This window comes from Scomber japonicus, chromosome 6 (genome assembly GCF_027409825.1).
Source record: "Scomber japonicus isolate fScoJap1 chromosome 6, fScoJap1.pri, whole genome shotgun sequence".
Classification (NCBI taxonomy): domain Eukaryota; kingdom Metazoa; phylum Chordata; class Actinopteri; order Scombriformes; family Scombridae; genus Scomber; species Scomber japonicus.
In genome coordinates this window covers 27,958,312-27,976,804 of record NC_070583.1, presented here as the reverse complement: position 1 = coordinate 27,976,804, position 18,493 = coordinate 27,958,312, and the positions used below count along the sequence as shown (strand labels likewise).

The 18,493-nt window shown below is 40.5% G+C and overlaps 1 protein-coding gene across 1 annotated transcript; it reads right to left on the bottom strand.

The window, feature by feature from the left end:
* Positions 1 to 4,034: 4,034 nt before the first annotated feature.
* On the bottom strand, positions 4,035 to 18,166 carry ppp2r1bb (protein phosphatase 2, regulatory subunit A, beta b). Its single transcript, XM_053320684.1, has 15 exons — positions 18,023 to 18,166; positions 17,316 to 17,406; positions 16,469 to 16,569; positions 15,981 to 16,213; positions 15,676 to 15,823; positions 15,400 to 15,555; positions 12,805 to 12,919; positions 12,595 to 12,665; positions 10,653 to 10,787; positions 9,246 to 9,419; positions 9,009 to 9,069; positions 6,193 to 6,347; positions 5,935 to 6,077; positions 5,747 to 5,838; positions 4,035 to 5,660 (listed from the first exon to the last, which is right to left on the bottom strand). The coding sequence occupies exons 1-15, from the start codon at positions 18,098 to 18,100 to the stop codon at positions 5,644 to 5,646; spliced, it is 1,770 nt and encodes a 589-aa protein (XP_053176659.1). The 5' UTR covers positions 18,101 to 18,166; the 3' UTR covers positions 4,035 to 5,643.
* Positions 18,167 to 18,493: the final 327 nt, after the last annotated feature.

Sequence of the window (18,493 nt, the reverse complement as noted above, 5' to 3'; positions counted from 1 at the left end):
CAATTGAGTGAACGCCATTTTTTTCCAGTTGTGAATGTAGTTATTTATAGTGTGTATTATTCAGTGTGCTGTTGTGTGCTGCTGAGACCTCCAACAAGCTGCCTGTCACAGACTCTTGGTGGGGGTGACAGACAGAGAAAGAAAGCTGGTATTCTTCTTCCTGCCCCCCCCCCCCCCCCCCCCCCAACCTACCCCCCAAAAATAAAATATCACAGTATCAGAGGCTTATTCACTCATCAGGCCAAAGTATACTGTAATGACATCAATGGTTGCCATGACAACAGGAGGAGGGTGGATGACAACATCCTACTGCGTCTTTTAGAGCAGGAGATCACAGCACTGCTCAGGATTAGTGCTGCTCAATAAAAAAATAAAAAATAAAAAAAAGACTCGGAGACAAACGTTGAGCTCTGAACCCTGAGCAAAAAGAAATGTATTCTTTTTTTAAAAAGCTGCACCTTTTCTCTGATATCTAACATGCAATAAATACACACATACACACACACACACACAATACACTTAAAAACTGCAAGCCCTGTGCAGCAAACAGGCTTTGTAGCACTTGAGTGTGACGTAAATGCTGTGGCTCTGCACGGTGTGTGTGTGTGAGGATTACCGGTGGAACAAAATTATTTATTTTTTAGCTTATATATGAAATCAGCTCTTCATTGAAGGTCACGGCACACTCACAGAGAGTGTGTCCCCCATTATTTAGCCTCATTCCCTTGTCTCCAAATACCAGCCGAAGACACGCTGGCCGGCAGATGGACAGAGCCAGAAATCCCAGTGCAGATGACCCAGTAGTGCCTGGAAAAAATCAGCTCCTGCAGGCTCAGGAATGGATGTCACAGCCAAGTCAAGACTCTCTCTCTCTCTCTCTCTCTCTCTCTCTCTCTCTCTCTCTCTCTCTCTCTCATACACACACACGCGGGCGCTGCTTGAGTGACCTTTGTGTTTTCTCTGCTCTCACCGCCACCCCGATATTATTCCAGAGAAGAAAGTTTGAACAGTTTATAAACAGTGAATATAGATGACAGAATGAGAGGGGGGGGGGACAAGGTGACTTAGAGAAAACATATGGGCCAACGATCCTCTTCTCCCCGACTGATGTTTGTCATTTGTCACCCTGATGCATCTGACCTCACCATATGTGTGTGTGTGTGTGTGTGTGTGTGTGTGTGTGTGTGTGTGTGTGTATGTGTGTGTGTGCGTGCGCCGTTGCTGCGTGGGGGCTTTGCTTGACTCCTTTCATTATAAATGACACAGTCCTGGGAGGCAGCTGCATTGACGTCAGGGCTCTCAGCACTGTCAAGTGCTCTGGCTGCTGAAAATCCCCCCCCTCCCCTCTTCCACCCATCCATCCCTCCCACCCCCAAATAACAGGATCTAAATAGGAAAGAAATAGGTTGCTGCTGTTTCATTACTGCCTCATGAACTCAAGTGGATTTAGGCGAGGATTAGCCTTCGTCCTCAAGTAATCGTGTTTTAATGAAGATTTTGGGTTGTAGTTTAAAGCTTGGCATGTTCCTCTGCTTCTAGCTTTAAAAATAAATAAAAAAACCTCCTCATAGACTAGTCTCAAGGGCTCCATCTACAACCAATCCTCCTCCTAGCTCCCCACATTTCTCTAAAAACACACCCCGCCTTGAAGCTACTATATTCTAAATAGGTCTCAGGGTAGCCTCGCTGTAGCAGAATGTGCTGACATGCTGCAGCTACCACCATACACTGTCTACTCTACATGGTATGTGCATGATGTGCTTTGGTGATGAGGTATACAGTAAAAAGGGGGGCGGGGTGGAGGATTGGGGAGGGCAAATGGCTCCGAAAGGAAAGCTGATGGGAGATTTGAAGAGATTAAAAAAGAGAAAGTTGAGATTCTAATAAAGATCCCTGCCATCTGATTTATTGCCTTAATCCTCTGTGTTTATTGCTCATTTGGAATCAATAAAAAAAAAGAAGAGTGCATCTAAGTACAACTATGTGCAAAAAAAAAAAAGATGAAAATGTGCAAATGTGAAGACTTTATTTAACTTGCATTCTCTCCCCAGCAGTAGTCAGGGTGAGGGCTGGTGTCAGGGGAAGGGTGGGGGGGTGAGGGCAGGGGTCTACTGCAGATCCCGCCTTGCTCTGTGTGATACCCTGTGGCCAAAACAGCCTGGAGGACCTGAGCGCTTTTCATCCTCACAGCAGCTGCCTACCAGGTCAGAGCTGACCAAATATATGAGACAAGGAACATGTGAAATGAATCCCCACATTTATTTGAAGTGGTTTACAGGCTAACAAACTATACTTAAAAAGCGTATAAATATTGTGACAAAGCCCACAAAGAAATATCCAAGGAGTTTATTACATCAGTGAATTATAGTGAGTGAGTTATTTGTTTTTTGTGTATGTAACTCAACAAAAAGTGTATATTCCAGCTTTTTCTGCCACTGCACTTGAGCCAAAACCACACAACCAGAAACACATCACATCACCCCCACTCCCCCCACCCTCCCCTTCATGAAGCCTGGGGGCCGCAGAGTCGCATGCTGAGGGGACGCTTCTCTGCATCAGGCCCCTGGTGAAGTTTTTTGGGGGATAAATGTGGTTGTCTCAAGGAGAAGTGCCACTTAAGAAAAGTATTTTACAGCAAGTAAACAATCCCAAACATTGAGTTAAAGCTACTCGGATATATGGCATCAGAACAAACAATGTTTTATCGGCCAAGTGTCAGAGTCCAGAACTAAAAGCCAGACCACAATTCTGACAGTACTTAAAAAATGTTGTTCACTCCGTCACTATGCAGCTTGACAAAAGCCTGACCAGCATCCAAAATGTGCTGACAGACCTTAACCACATAGCAGAGGTGCTGAATACCATACCAAATACTGACATGACATCAATGCAGTGAATACTTCAATCATTCAGCTGTAAAGTTAAAAAAAAAAAAGATGGCTGCAACTTGCATTTATCTCATCATCTAACACTTCCATTGCTTTCAGCTGAGACACAAACTGTTTTCATCTCCCCACTCTTCAAATAATAATTTCAATTTCAGTTTTTACACACAACTGACATCTCAGCTTTCACCAAACTGCTTCCAATAGAAATTCACTTGCTTTCACAGTCTTAAACTACAGCTGACATTTCAACTGCTTTCATCTCTTATCCTTTCAGTGACAAATCAGCTGTGTTTCGGTTGTTACAGTAAAACTCACATTTCAACTCCTGTAACAATTTAACTGCTTTCAGTCTCACGTGTCATTTTTTTAAGCCTTCCACTGATATTTCAACTGCTTTCATCTTCTCTCTTTTCAAATGACACTTTAACTGCTTTCAGTCGCTACATATTAAGTCATTACAGCTGACATTTCAACTGTGTCAAATAACCTTTCAGCCTTGCATGTCAGCTGACCTTTCATCAGTTCAGCTGCCTTCATTTGTTACAGTAAACTAACATTTCAACTGTTTTCATCTTTACTTTTTAAACATTTCTGCTGCTCTTAATGTCATTGTTCAACTGCTCTCAGTGCTTCAATTTATAGATCCACTGCTTTCATCTTTTATTCTTAACGAGTTTATCTGCTCTACACTTCCATTACAATTTCAACTCTTTCAGTACTTTCACACGACTTATACTTCTAGACTGTTTACATTAACTTCATCCAACAGTTAAAACTGTCTCAAAACATCCGTTTAGTCATCCCATAGCAAACGTATGACTCATTGTGAAACTACTTCTATCATGTTGCATATCACGTATGCATTATATTTTTATATGAGAATTTTATTGATGTTAAAAGTATTTTTAACTTTTTGGAATATAATTTTTTACCTCAGTTGGATATAAATAGCATTTTATTGTGTCGTCTGTGTGATATGCTTCTTATGTCAAATCATCTTTACTGTTAACCAAACAACCAAAGCAGTGGTTTTGATATTATCGTTTCCTGTTAGCTGTCATCATGCAGTAAGAAACTGGTAATTACAGAGCCGAGAGGTCTAGATGTACTGGAGATGTAAATAGTTATGAAAGCAGATTACACTGGTTCCTTTGTGTTATTTTATTCAGGTCAAGATACAGTAGTACAGCATCCCAATTGTGAGGAGATCTCAAAATAAAAATAAAAGCACAGTCTTCGTGATACAGGACAATCAACAATCAAGGTTTATTCAAGAGAATAAACTGAGAGGGGAGGGCGGAGGAGGGAACAGCGGGAGGAGTTCAGGAAAAGACAAAAGTTTCTTTTTTCAACACAGACGATACATTTATTCAACCCGCCCATAACCATCCCAGCTCCCACCCCATAATAAAACATTATGCAGTCTTACGTACACATGCTCCATGTCCCCCATCCCACTTTCTTTGAAAGCATGCACTTGTTCTCCACTGTGTACAGATCCACCAGCACGGATCCTTGGGTGGTCCTTCTCCGACTGTATGCTATTAAATCTCATACACACTGGAGGACTTAGCATGGACATAAGGGGGAAACTACGTGGTCGCAATTTCATCAATCCAACAGACCCGATAGCTTTAGTCAATTTAGCTTTACCATCCTATTAACGTCCAAGGAATAGTGTCCCTTACAGAAAAGAATGAAAACTGTTTATCCAGGCATACTAAAAGAAAAAACAAAACTGCTGATCAAAGTCATTGGCACAGAGATTAAGAGCAATGCCGAGAACATATTGCAGACAACTGACACATTACTACTCCCACCCTTGAACATCAACAAAATCACTGTGGATTTGGAAGAGGGATAATTATGAGCAACACTCTAAGACTGAGCTGGTCCCTATTACTTTGGGTTGAGGTAATTAATTTGTTCAACCAATTCAATCTGTGTTGCAGCAGAGAACAAACTGTGTAGAGGAGTTACGGTAGTCTGGTAGATGGAGTTGGGCAAGGACACTATTTGAGATTGATTAGTACATGCAATCAATGAGAGCGCTCATCAGATTATATGCAGTGATGGACAACGCCACACTGTTAAGTATTGAAGAAAGACAATAGGTTTGGTCTGGTGCAAAAAGAGACTGCCTTTTAGACCTGCACAGACTTTTCAATCACTTCTCTGGGCAGCCACACCAGTGTCTCTGGGAAAAAGAGAGCGATCAAAGGGCTGATTCGAGAGGAAGCTCGGCAAAATAAACAGCTTGTTGCACCATCTGCTGCTCAAAGTTTAAGTCTAGCACTGGGAGAAAAAAGTGCAGAGAGCTAGCACGGCGCTGGGCGCTGAGTAGCGGACATAGACATGTGGTATTCAGCGATGACTGTGGCTAAAGTACAACAGTGGCCAAGGATGTAAAAAGGGAGGAATGTGAGAGGGGTCGTGATTAGCGATGCCTAGCTAGTACAGTAGCACATTAGTCAGCATGCACCACTTAATGCAATTTCATCACATTTTGCCTTTGTTAAAAGCACCGATTTACAGCAAAGCGGAAGGTTAACAAATAAGCCTGTGCTATGCCTGGACATGGACTACCATTGTACAGTAAAAAAAAAGAAAAGAAAACAGAAAAGAAAAAAGGATAAAACAATTCTTAACAGCTTTCTCTATACATTTACCAGTTGTTCCTGAACATCAATAAATATCTTGTAAAAGTGTTGCGTTGATTTTCGGGTGGTTGTCTGGTTTAGTCATGTTGAGTTGGTTATGCCAGGGCCAGAACTGTGGAGAGAAGAAGGAGGGATCAGTTTGGAAGATAGACAGCAGACTAAGTTCATACATACTGGAAAACCAAGAGAAGTGCTCACCACTGATAGCCTCCTGGGCAAAATACTTGACATCCATGTCTGTGTCTGTGGCCAGTTTCTCCAGCACTGGCTTCACTTCTGTCTGAAGGGCACTGGGGACAAACACAGAAGAGAGGAGGAATTATTAGACAACTTTTCAATGCTGGTCTGATTTGTACGGAGAGAAAGCATCTGATGTTGGGACATACTTGCTGTCGAGGACGGGGCCGATCTTCTGAAGGGACTTGGCCACATTGAAGCGTACGTTGGCCACCTGGTCGTTGGACATCTTGAGGACCACTGGTAGCATCTGCTTAGTGGTGATGTCCTGGCCACAAGCCTCTGACAAAGCCTAAGATGCACAATAGAGGTGGTCAAAATGTAAGTTGTGTAGACTTAGAAAGGCTGGTGAATGGTATGGGACAAAAGAAAAAGGGTCTCATTAATAGGTTGACGTAGTGACTCACATTGATGCAGAATAGAGTGGTCATCCTGTGCAGATAATTGGGGTCATTGGCCATACCCAGCACTTTGGGCACGATGGTGTTCTGAGCCCACTCGGCTCCAAACTTCTCCACCAGTTTCATGAGGTTACAGGTAGCTGCCTCACGGATGGCGTACACTAGAAAACAACAGTGACATTAATTAATTTGGGAGACAAGCGAAATGCAATGAAATCCAACAAACCCGCGATAAACAACGCAACGGACAACATTAACCTGATGAGACTGCTTACAGAGGTTTAAGCTTTTCTAGTGCACTCAAGATGATTGTTTTTTTTCTCCTCCCCCATAGAAACCTGCTGCTTCAATTCAAGTGTGTGGTAAAGAAGCTAATGAGTTACAGTAATGTTTAAGCATTTAAACCTGTGATGTTTATTTTGGCCACTTAGGGGCAGCGAAAACAACAACAACATGTCATCACCTTTAAAGTTGATGTGAAAAACTTGTTAGCCAACGATTGCTAATTATTTACTCGTCCAGCGGTCACAGAGCATTTTAAGGTTTTGTTTTTGGCAACATAGACAACATTCACTCAATTATAGCTCCGTTTTCCCTCCACAACCAACTCAATGCTTGGCTACTTTCAACAGCTAGTTGCTTACTGTGTCTGTTTGCTATTTGGTGCGGGGCAGGTAGTGTGCCGCTGCAGCTGAAAACAGTGACAGTAAACCAAAACAGAAAAGTTGTGGGCAAGAAAACTAAACCACTATAAAGCTCTGTAAAGCTGAGGGGATCTGTAGAGCCAGCTGATAATTCTCTGTAGACTGAATAGGTTTTATTTCAGATATCCTGGTATTTCACAACTGAGGCTGTATGAGTGCTGTCTTAATAAAAAACTAAGTACTTAATATATCTGTACAGTGGATTATACAGCTTGAAAAAAAAAAAAACATTCAATAGAGTCTCTCAGTAGCAGTACAGTACATGTGAAGATTAGAAAATCCTTTATTTTATACCCTGGTTGGACACACTGTGGATATTTTCAAGTCAAATTAGTTTGGTTAATGTGTTAGAATGAGAGAGGAGGAGGGAGGTCTTTGCAATAGAGTCAGTGAGGCAAAGATTCATGGGCTGATTTCTGTAGTCCTGTCTTTCTTTAAAGGGCTTATGTAAGGGTGGCACAGCCCTAACCCAAGCGCCACACACACACACACACACACACACAGAAACTAACACCAGCAACATTCCAATGATGTAACCCAGCTGGCCCTTTGTCCTCAATAGCGCGCGTCTCTCTAATTGGAAAACTCGATGAGGAGAACACTATATACTCAGGGAAAAATGTATGCATAAGACAGCTTTATAAGCGGGATGTGCTGTGTAGCTCTTTGAGTACACAGCCCATCCAGCATTTGAATATGGATGATCTGCTGGGTAGCGAGGTGAGCCAGGGGTACAAAGGCCCAGGGATACGCTCACCCACAGTAACTCCACTTTATAGATTAGGGAGGGGGGAGGGGGATTATTGATTCTTACATGCATCACAATGCGGATGTGGATGATTCTACATTGATTCACAATGACTTAACTGTGAGGGCAGTACAGCACCTCGACCGTCTACAGCGCACACATGCTAGAGCTGAGTACTCTTCACAAAAGGCAGCGTTGCAAAAATGTTTTGATTTCATAACTAATTACCTTTATGAGATGAAAGTGAAGTATATTTTGAACTTTCCTGGCCATCCCTCAGAGACTAACATTAGCACACTGAGCGCCGAGTTATTTTTTACCTCAGTTGTTTTAAGTTGTTTAATGCTGCAGTCTGTTTCTGACTCCCCCTCAGTTTTTTACTGTCATGTATGCAGGAGGCTGTAAGATGCTTTTAAATTAAATCCATTAATGCAGTTTTAAATAGAAAGAAAAAAAGACTGCAGGCCATTTTCTTAATTGCCACTTATGTTTCATGTTGTATTTTGGTGGAATTAAGATACCAAGGAAGAGTTGGGCACACAGTATACCAGAGCAGGAGACTGAAAATAGTTCCCCCTTTCAATTCATTCAGTCGAGAGTCGAACTGTCAGATTTCCATTCCTACAGATGTGAGTTTTAACTTCCTATAACTCAGTATAAATTTCACAGGGAGAAACAAGGTTAAGGCAAGTAGCTTGAGATAAACATACAGAGCGTCTAAAAGTACAAGAGGTCAGTTAATTTATACTATGGTGTCTAATGACAGATTCTGAAAACCAAAACCTTTCCTTTCCTCACTCTGTACTTCACCATCCTCTTTCTCTCCTCACAGCTATATTTGACTGTAGACAGAGCTACAGAGAAGAACGGTTTTTATTCACAGCCTTTTTTTTTACTAACATTTATATGTTGGCAGAGATCTGTAAATTGCCACGTCTCATCCCTCCCTCAGGTCTTAATTTTCTCACCACCGCCTTTTATGCTCATCATTTCCTCCCCTTCTACCTGAGTCTCTCTTTGTCCTGTTACTAAAAAAGGTATCAGGGTATGAAGAGGAGACCTGTCAGTGAGTGAGAACAGTGATGCTCTGAGATACGGAAAACTGATAAAGAGTCAGATACAACCTCGCAGAAGTGTATAATGAACAATAAGCAGACGTTGCCTAAATTGTCTGCGAAATCATTATAAAAAAAGGAGGGGGGGGGGGGGGGGGGGGCTGGTACATTATAACGGGGACACAGAAAGGGGATATAGGAATTAACATAATACCATTTAGTGGCTTTTTAGCATGATACAGTACATTTAGTGTATTATATCTGTCGATGTCTGAAATAGCTGATTGGAAAACTTTAACCCAAGAGCGTCCTTACCGTGGTCAATAAGCCAGGCCATACAAAGAGTGTTGAGCTTCTCGTCGAAGAATTCCACTCCCTGAGAGAACGAGGACACAACATAGTTGGATCAATTTCCTGGGCACCTTCAGTTAAATCAGGCCTAATAAAGTCTGGTTGTTTGCACATTTCTATCTATTCTGGTTCAACGCATGGTACGAATTAGTAAGACCTTTAAAACATTTTATATGGTTTCAGAGGTCTTCCTTGACTCACCAGCTGGCCGGCCAACAGGGGCATGTACTCTATGATGGCTAGGCGGACCCTCCACTTTGCGTCCTCTGCTAGCTCCACAATGGCCGGCAGCAGAGACTGGGAGAGCTGACGGATGCCAATCACCTCATTCACACAGTCTAGGTTGGAAATGATGTTGAGACGCACCTCAGGGCACTGTGAAAGGAGGATCATTGAAATGAGCAGTTAAGCTTATGACAGCACATCATTATTACAACCAAGTCTCAAACTTTAGACACATTTTCACTATAAATTGATATAAATGTCAAGCAAAAAGAAACTTTTTTGGAGCCTTGTATTGAGCAATTACGGCCCTGCTTTTCACTCTCTCAAAAGTGCAAATTTTATTGGCTCTGTACAAGCCAAGCTACTTTAGTCACTCTAAACAAAAAAGATTAGATCAAGTACTGTTGTCCTGAATAATGTAACCCAGATTGATATCCAAGAGGCTTAAATGGAGATCTGCTTTAGTTCTTATCAAGACAGGATATTAACATTGGGAAGAGCTGAAAAAAAACAAAAACAAATTCATGCACGTATTCCAGAAAGCAGACACGTAAAACTGCACGATTCACCACTCTCTGCTGGCCTTGTTAACTTCGCAGCAAAATAACGCACGGAAACAAGTCGAAATAATTCATCTCTTGACATTTTTACAGAATGTTCTCAGTCTCGCTCCCTGTGCATTTGGCTTCAGACACATGCACCTTAAATTATTGAAATTTGTGAGACAAAGCTGTCAGTTTGGACTGTAATCTAATTAGACACTCCTGGTCTTGTTTTGTGCTGTGAAGAAAATGGGCCATCTTTAAATAGGACTAAGGAGAGCAGTGGCAGAACTGACAGCCTCAAGCTTCCCAAAACATTTATATACAGTTGTGTCTTATCTGCCATACTCATGTCTAATCTCAATATGCAAATTAGCCCCATGGAAATGTATTCATTGGACTAAAGATATGATTGGGCCATTGTTACTCTAGATGAACCTGTTACGTTACAAGAAAGTACAGACATGCGTCAGCCGCAGCCCAGCCCATTGTTATGCACATAGTATACATACACAGATCCCAACAACCCACAGCAATTACAAAAATCCCACTGCATCTACAATTTTGTTAATGTAACAGCTTCAGACACGGCAATCCAATCTTCTAATTGTAAGTCTGGCTGCCAACTGCATGATCATCCTCCTACCAGGTCAGAAGGCAGCAAGGTTAATGTGATGAAAGCAGTTAAGTGGCTTTAACTTGTCTCAGATATGCTGATCACCAAAGGTCAAAAAGGAAGCTGGTCAGACTCAACCCTGTGACGATTTCCAAAGCTAGCAGTGTAAAAACATGGGGGGAAACAAAACTGTGTCCAACAATTAGAAGTCTACATTTCCTTTACCTCGTCCTTGAGCTGAGCCAGGAAAAGAGGCAGTAAGTGCTCTATTGTGTTGTCCTTGCCCAGGATGGTTGAAAGGCCCATAATGACCGAGGCGAGGGCTGACTTCACATGCTGGTTGGTGTCTGAAACGAGCTCCTGGTCAGGGACGGGACACACAGGAGACAGAGAGATTAGAACAAACAAATAGTTGAGAAAGCAAGTACGTAAATAAACATCTAGACTGCTGTTGTCGGTCATATTCACAACACACTACGCAGAGGGAGGCTATAATCTACGTGGGTGTAAATACACAGCAAAGTGGGCTTAATACTAGTGTAGACAACAGTCATTGCATTTAAATACTGTTTGAATCATTCAAATATGATGTAGACAGGAACAAAATGACATATTAAAAAAAAAAAAAAAAAAAAAAAAAAAAAGGGAAGCATGAATATTACGTTTCTGTTCCCTGATCACATTTAACATCAGTGACACAAAATGTTGTGTCAGCATTATTTTTCTTTTATCTACCATATACGTTTTAGTAGAAACTCATTAAAGGACTTAAAAGGTTTTTAACACTTTTGAGAAAATATTTGCTCCAAATCCAAAACAACATGCTGCACCATATATCACCAAGCCTATGACGAAGTGTATGCAATGCTTAAGTATTATGTGTCATATAAAGTGTGTTGTTGAATTATATTATCATTATCGTAAGTTATGTACACAGCTCTCTACGTTGGTGTGTCAGTTTATGGCTACATGTGTAGCTTTACTCTAACTCTACTGTCAATATGTTGTCAGTTTAAACTGAATGGCCCTTTACAACATTTATATGCTCCCTTTACTAACGGGGGTCTATAGATCCTGAAATTGATCTGGTCTGCTTCTTCTGCCACTACCACAATTAAACATTAAAATATAATCACTTTTTATCTATGGCACTACAATGTAATTTACAGTGTGATATAATAAAACAACAGTGCCACCTGCTGTTTAAAATCTGAACAACACAGACAGACTGATGTCTCAGCCTCTTGACTTTTGCAACACAAAACATGTATTGAAGCCAGTTATTGTTACAGTAGTGGGCGTCTATGTATAGATAGATATTCCTACTTGTTATATCAAACCACCTCTTCTTCTTTAGTGTGTTCATGTTGATGATGCACACTAACATGTTTCATTGTTCACTAGAAATCATAAAAATTTGCTGTCTCCTCCAAGTCCTTGTTGAAGGATACTTTTGTTTTCCATAGTTTTAACATCATTCAGTCAATTACTACATTTTAGTCACCAGCTGTTAAGATTTGGGAAAATCTGGTTAAATGTGGAGTCTAGTAGGGCAAGCAACACAAGTGGTCATAAAATCAAATGGCTTGTTAAGAAAACTGGCTTTACCAAAGTTGGAAGAGAAAATAAAGAGCAATTTAAAATGAGTACCCACAACTGTCTGTTGTAAATAGTGTTGTTGCAGAGCAGCTTTGTGGTTCAACTTTATTTACAAAGTTTCTATCAAATTGACAATTACGTAAGAGTGTTGTTACAATTGATGTGCTGGTGTTTTTTATGGTTTAGCATTTGTGGATTTTCAGGTTCATATCAATATGATTTTCTAATTACATTGGCAGTTGTGACCTGATGTGTGTGCGACTCTTGTGTTTCTGTTTGCACGATATTAGTATTTGAGTTGGTCAATAAATCGTCATTATTAAAAGGAATAATGGCCCAAACTACACAAATATGGCCCAGGTTGTAGAGACAAAGTTTTCCTTTAATCGGATGTCACAACACCACATGTCTGCGTAGACGCTTTGGGTGAGACTATAAAAAGACGAGCCTCTAGTCTTTTTCAACACTTAATAACACAAATCAAAGAGTTTTAAGTTCAACTGAGAAATGGAGCGCCAGAAAAGTGTCCCTGTGTGGTAGACAGAATTTTCTTAATTTCTTATTTTACCTTGACACAGGGCAGAATGTGAGTCATGATGATTTGCTCACGATTGTCCTCTGGGAGGTTCTCGCAGAACTCTAACAAAAAGGAAAAAACAATAGTCTGTAAATCATGGAGCGGACTGGACAAGAAGCTGAAGCCTTGCTCAGTTTAACCTCTTCAAGTCTCCATAAAGGCATTCATACTTTTACCAATTAATGTGACCCATGGACTAACCTTTGACTTTGTTGGCGGCAGCAGCACGGACCTCAGCTTCACAGTCCTTCAGCAGATTCTGGAAGGCTGGGACCAGATCGTTCTTGGTGATCTCTGGTCCGACTGCTTTCTGGAGCTGCATTCAAAGAGAAAACAACTTCTCTCAATATCCACACAAGTGAGAAAAAATATAAATACAAAAAATATGCTATATTGGATCTGCCATTGTTTTAAGATAAGGAAAGAATAAGATACAAAACATTGATACCTAAGTTAGAAAAGCAGTATAAACTGGCGTGACAAAAAAATAACAGGTAATTTGTAGCTGAAAGGCTTTTCTGACTATCAAAGGTGGAGCTGTGGTTTCATTGACTTGGACAATTAGCTGTTAATTATTATGTTTACTACTCCACAAACCTGCTCATAGCTTCACACACAAAAATCCTGAATACATTACAACAGACTGGATAATCATTCAGAGTACAGAAACCCAGTTATGGATGCTCTACTGAAGCATTAAATGGATGTAATATAAAAAGATATTCAATTTTTCTTAACTGTGCAGCATCATGAGAAGGTTTTAGTGTGAAGCTAAAGCCTTGAAGTACATTGTTATAACACTAAATGCTGAGATTAAAAAAAAAAAAAAAAAGAAAAGATGGCCACATCCCCTCTAGTTATTTACACTTCAAATATTCGGCGACTTCAGCCTTCCATACTATAATTGAGGGTCCGCGTTGGTCTGCTACATAGATGGCGTTCCATGCATATGCAAGAAGAGCTCCAGTGTTTGTTGTTTTTGGCTGAACAACTACTTATAACAAAAATATGTTTACACCAACACAGCCCCTCGTATAGTAACAGAGCTGTTTTCAGTCTGAATGCAGCTGAGGACTTCTTATATGTTACAGCTTATTGAGAAGAAGAACATAGTAAAGACATGCAGTAAACGAGAGGGTCATTTCTGTTTGCTTTTCTAGCACATGCGCAGTTGACGCGCTTGCAATGTGTACAGTTTGTGTTGTGTGTGGACCCTCGTGGAGATGGGCAGATAACGGTTATGTCATACGGACCCTTGCGGAAGCAGAAAACACGAATTGGCCACAACTGTAGAATACTTTAATTTAAGGAAAGCACAAAAACAGGCTTCAGACATGCTAGCTGCTCATAAATTGTGCATAAAACATCCCCTAGCTTTAACAAGGGGCCCAACGTGTTTGAGCATCATTAGAACTACAGCTAACAACAATTGGTCAATCGATGAGTTGCTAACTATTCAATTAAATTAATCAGCAACTACTTTAATAACTGACTTTTTTGGGTTTTGAGGCATACCAGTTTCTCAAATGTAAATGTTATGTTTGCTTTAGTCCTGTTTTGGGGACGATGTCATCTTTGGCTCTGGGAAACATTTTAAAATTATTATCCGACATATTTTGGATAAAACAATTAATTGAGAAAATAAACAGATTACTCGATGAAAACAATAGTTGGTTGTCGCGCTAATTAGAATAATGTTCAAAGATTGGCAAATAGCACTGAATTAACTAAATAGGTCAGCTGTAGCTTGGGCCTGTCCGGTTGAAGGAGGGGGCATTATAAGACTTAAACCGTACTGAGCATATTTAGCATGGAAAAGAGCATAAATGTGTAACTGCTGCACTTTAGTGAAGACTAAAAGGAGCACAAACATTTAAGAATAGATTTGTGTGTTGTTTTTTTAAAACTCAAGAGTCACATGATAGTTGTATTATCCATTTCATCTCTGGATCCTGCTAAAGATGGTTTCCAGCTGAGAACAAACACTAAAAGCAATTCAAGGCCTCAGAAAGCTGGACTCTATCAAAGATGAAAAAAGCTCTGTTTCAACAACTTCTGTGTAAGTTTGCATGTTACACAAAATGTTGTGTCAAACCATCAAATTACATTACATACCATTTGTACCAAATTAAGATAAATGTCATTACTAGTTTAGTTTCTCACACGCCCACTTTGTGTTTCTTGATCTATGACGTGCGACATGTTGCCGAAAAATAAAACTGGTGAATTCATATTTAAACCATTTAACAACCACAGGAGACGTGCTTCAACGTTACCAGTTGACGGTGAGTCACTGCTGCAGTTCATATCATTCAGTTTTAATGTGCTGCTGTGTGTGACATGAATCATTGTATGGCTATATGCAGCACATGTATATAAATCTGACCATTATTGTCAAGATAAACTAGTATATATTTATAGTATCACCTTGACAGGATGCAGTACTCATAAGCTATCTGAAAAAACCCACATTAATATTCCCTCAGATGGGTTAATATTATATTGTTTTGCCTGCATCATTCAGTTTTGCAAAATGTCAAAATGTTCCCACACACTCAAATATCATTTCCACTCTGAGCGCTGGGGGTGCCTGTGCACTCTAAAGAACAAGAGTGCTGGCATTAAGCCTAGTTTGCAATATGCAGGCGTCAATATTGTTGAAGATAAATGGTTCTCAGGAACTGGACAGCTCTAAATACCACTCCATTCTGATTTTTCTTCTTAAATTCAACATTTAATCAGGATTTCAGTAAGGAAGGGAAAAAGAAAAATGGGACAGCAAACAGAGGCTCTTACCTCAGAGAACTTGTCGGCCACCATGTAGCGAACCCTCCAGGATTTGTCCTCTGCAGCCTGGCGCAGGGTTGGCATCACGAGGGTCTCCAGGTCCTCCTGAGGCAGCAGAGTGGCGATGCTAACACAAGCCTCCACTGCAAGCAGCCGTACGGAGTCCTGATGTAAAAAGGTAATGGGATCAGTTTTGCCATCGCTGAGTTTAACAGTCATATAAAAAGGAACTGCAGAACATAAGTGAAAGTTAACGTAATGTAGGAAGAAGAAAAATGTTCATACCTGCTCATCAGAAGCCAGAGCAGTGAAAAGGGAAATTATGTCACTTTTTACATAATCCAGCTCCAGGACTTTGGCAAACTCTCCCAGTTTGGATGCTGCAGCACGGCGCACCATAGGAGTGTCATCAGAGCACAAAGTGCGGAAATGCCTATAGGAGATAACCAAACATAAATTCTATTAGGTACCCAAAACCGATTGCAGACAGTGTCTTTATTTGAAGCCTAAAAACAAAAAACAATCATACCTAAAAATCATAAAATACTTCAGAGTACATAATTTCCTCAGTTTGAGAAAACGTCACTTACTGGCGGATCTCAGCCTTGACCGTGCTGGAGACACGGGGATAACAAACGCTAAAGAGACCACAAGCAGATGTGCGAGAAGTGAACCAGTCACCACTGGCCAGTCGCTTGACCAAAGGCTCAAAATGGACTTCCAGGTCAACTGGAGAGTGCTCCTGAGAGATCTTCCGCAGGGATTCAACAGCTTTATCTCTGACTACTGTCTCCTCCACTGTTGCTAGGCTCTCCAGAGGTGGCTGTGTGTCAAGACAGAATAGGATTAATCCCTTTTCTTCAACTATTTACACAAAAGATATTTTGATGCAGTTATTGGAGATGTAATCAATATGTAGACATTTTAGGTTTTCCCTTTGGTACAGTATTTGATATTAACAGTAAAACAGTAAAAGTGGCAGGCTCCCCACTACTGCTTAGATCAGGGCAAAATGTAATGTGTTAATATGCACACATTTACATTAACTCTCCAGTGATTTAAGTACCACAAAACTCACCAGGAGACAGTGGACATACTCTGGCCCTCCCACCAACATGGTGAAATTGCCAAGTTGCTCAGCCAAGGCCAAGAGCACCTCATCTTCATCATAGATGGTGTCTAAAAGGTAACAGAAAGGTTATAATTTAAAACAAACATTCCTGCATATACATGAATAGTCATCAGTGTATGTTCAGGGCTAAAAATTTCACACCATACCTGACAGTTATTGCAACAACTTGGTCAGGTCAAAGGTACACCATATTAAAACATTTTACTACAGGACAACTTTGTGAAAACAAACTAGCTACTGTATCACAGGTCAGGTGATTTTAAAAAGGTTAAAACAGGGTTCTCACACATTTTTACCATTGAATTTTCAAAAATGTTCCATAATACTACAGGGTAGATGTCATTTCCTGTATTTTGGTGCCTTTTCACAGGTGTTTTGACACTTTGATCCTTTGATCTCACTAAATGATGGGCACATGCTATTAATACATCCAGAGGAAGCATTTGGCTTCAGATCACAAATTAGATATTAAAAAGCTCAATATAGAAATTGATGATTAGTACATTCATATTAAATAAATCTACTGATTTTTGACATGTTAAAAGTGTGTGTGGAGGTCCAAGTTCATGCAGCCTGTCTTATATCCATTATCTTTGATATCGGATCGGGTCATCCCTAATTCACAACCTTTCCAAAACATTCACCTTACTCCAAACCATTTCCTGGCCTAGGAAACTGTTACAGGAATTACTGTTAAAACATTTTACTACAGGACAACTTAGTGAAAATGACACAGCTGCTGTATCATAGGTCAGGTGATTTTAAAATGGTAAAAAAGGAATGACTTTATTACCTGTGAGGAAAGGTAGAAGTTCAGTGCGAGTCCTTTCTACACCAAGGGCCAGAGCTATTGTGGACAGCTTCTTGATGCTGTTCAGTCGCAACTGTAGACAAAATAAGCAAAAGTTAAAGCATTTTTTAAAAAAAAGCATTCATAATAGAGCTTACGCAACTTATCAGGCACTGCGAATGAATAAGCATCATGACACCTTGCTAAACCGAGTACAATTACAAGAATATTATCACGAGAAATGACGCTAGCTAACAGTGTAAATCATGATTTTTTTTAATGCCAGCTTTAAGTTTGTTGATGAGGAATACACAAGCTAATAATACCCATGAGTTTAACCCACTGCGGCCTTGGACGCTCTGCTGTTGTCACTGCTAACATTAACATTAGCCACCGCTTACTGCTACGATGCTACGTTCAAACACAAGCGGCTAAATCAATGAAATGAAGATATAGCTAGTCTTTACGCAGTTCATTGTATTAGCTTAATATTACAGTTAAAAACTATGTCAACCAAAACCCCCCCATTATATATTTTTTGCATCGTAACTCATGATAGATTGGTAAAGGGTGCGCCCGGTTAGAAAATTCATGATAGGCCTTGGCCGGGATCGTTAGCTAGATATAACACTAAGACGTCGGACTAAAATACACCAAACGCGGCTTCATTTATTTGACCGTACAATACAAAAGGAAACTAATGCTATTACCTGAACATCTTCATTTCGCAGTTCATCAATGAGAACTGCGATAGGGTACAGAGAGTCGTCTCCATCAGCTCCTGCCATTTTGGACACTGTTGCAGTAACAGTTACCGAATGGCGCTGTTGTGTTGTACTACGGGGTTTCCCTCCCTCTTCAGCCGCTGCTGCTGATGCGTTCAGGGACCCGACGATAAAATCTGCTGAGGAAGAATTCTCAGCAGTTTTGATTTATTTGTGTCTCATTAAGCCAGTCGTACATACAGCAATGTTCAGCTTATATCTGTGGACATGTTGCTACGTTATTTGCGTGAGAAGAATACGGTAAAATGTGTTTTTTATTAACTGGTATTGCTATCAAAGGTTAACATGGCGAGAAATGGTTTTCTTTCCAGGTCGGAATTCCTAATTCCTAGGTAATGGGAACGCAGCACAGCTCTCATTCAAACGAACCAGGAGCTTTTTGGGGATGCTTTTCAA

What these genes read in the sequence shown, in the direction of transcription:
- ppp2r1bb (XM_053320684.1), bottom strand. Translation starts at nt 18,100, where the DNA reads ATGGCAGGAGCTGATGGAGACGACTCTCTGTACCCTATCGCAGTTCTC. An exon ending in TGGCCGACAAGTTCTCTGAG is followed by an intron (nt 12,920 to 15,399) that starts GTAAGAGCCTCT and finishes CTTTGAATGCAG; the next exon opens with CTCCAGAAAGCAGTCGGACC. An exon ending in CCCTGTTGGCCGGCCAGCTG is followed by an intron (nt 9,070 to 9,245) that starts GTGAGTCAAGGA and finishes TCGTTCTCTCAG; the next exon opens with GGAGTGGAATTCTTCGACGA.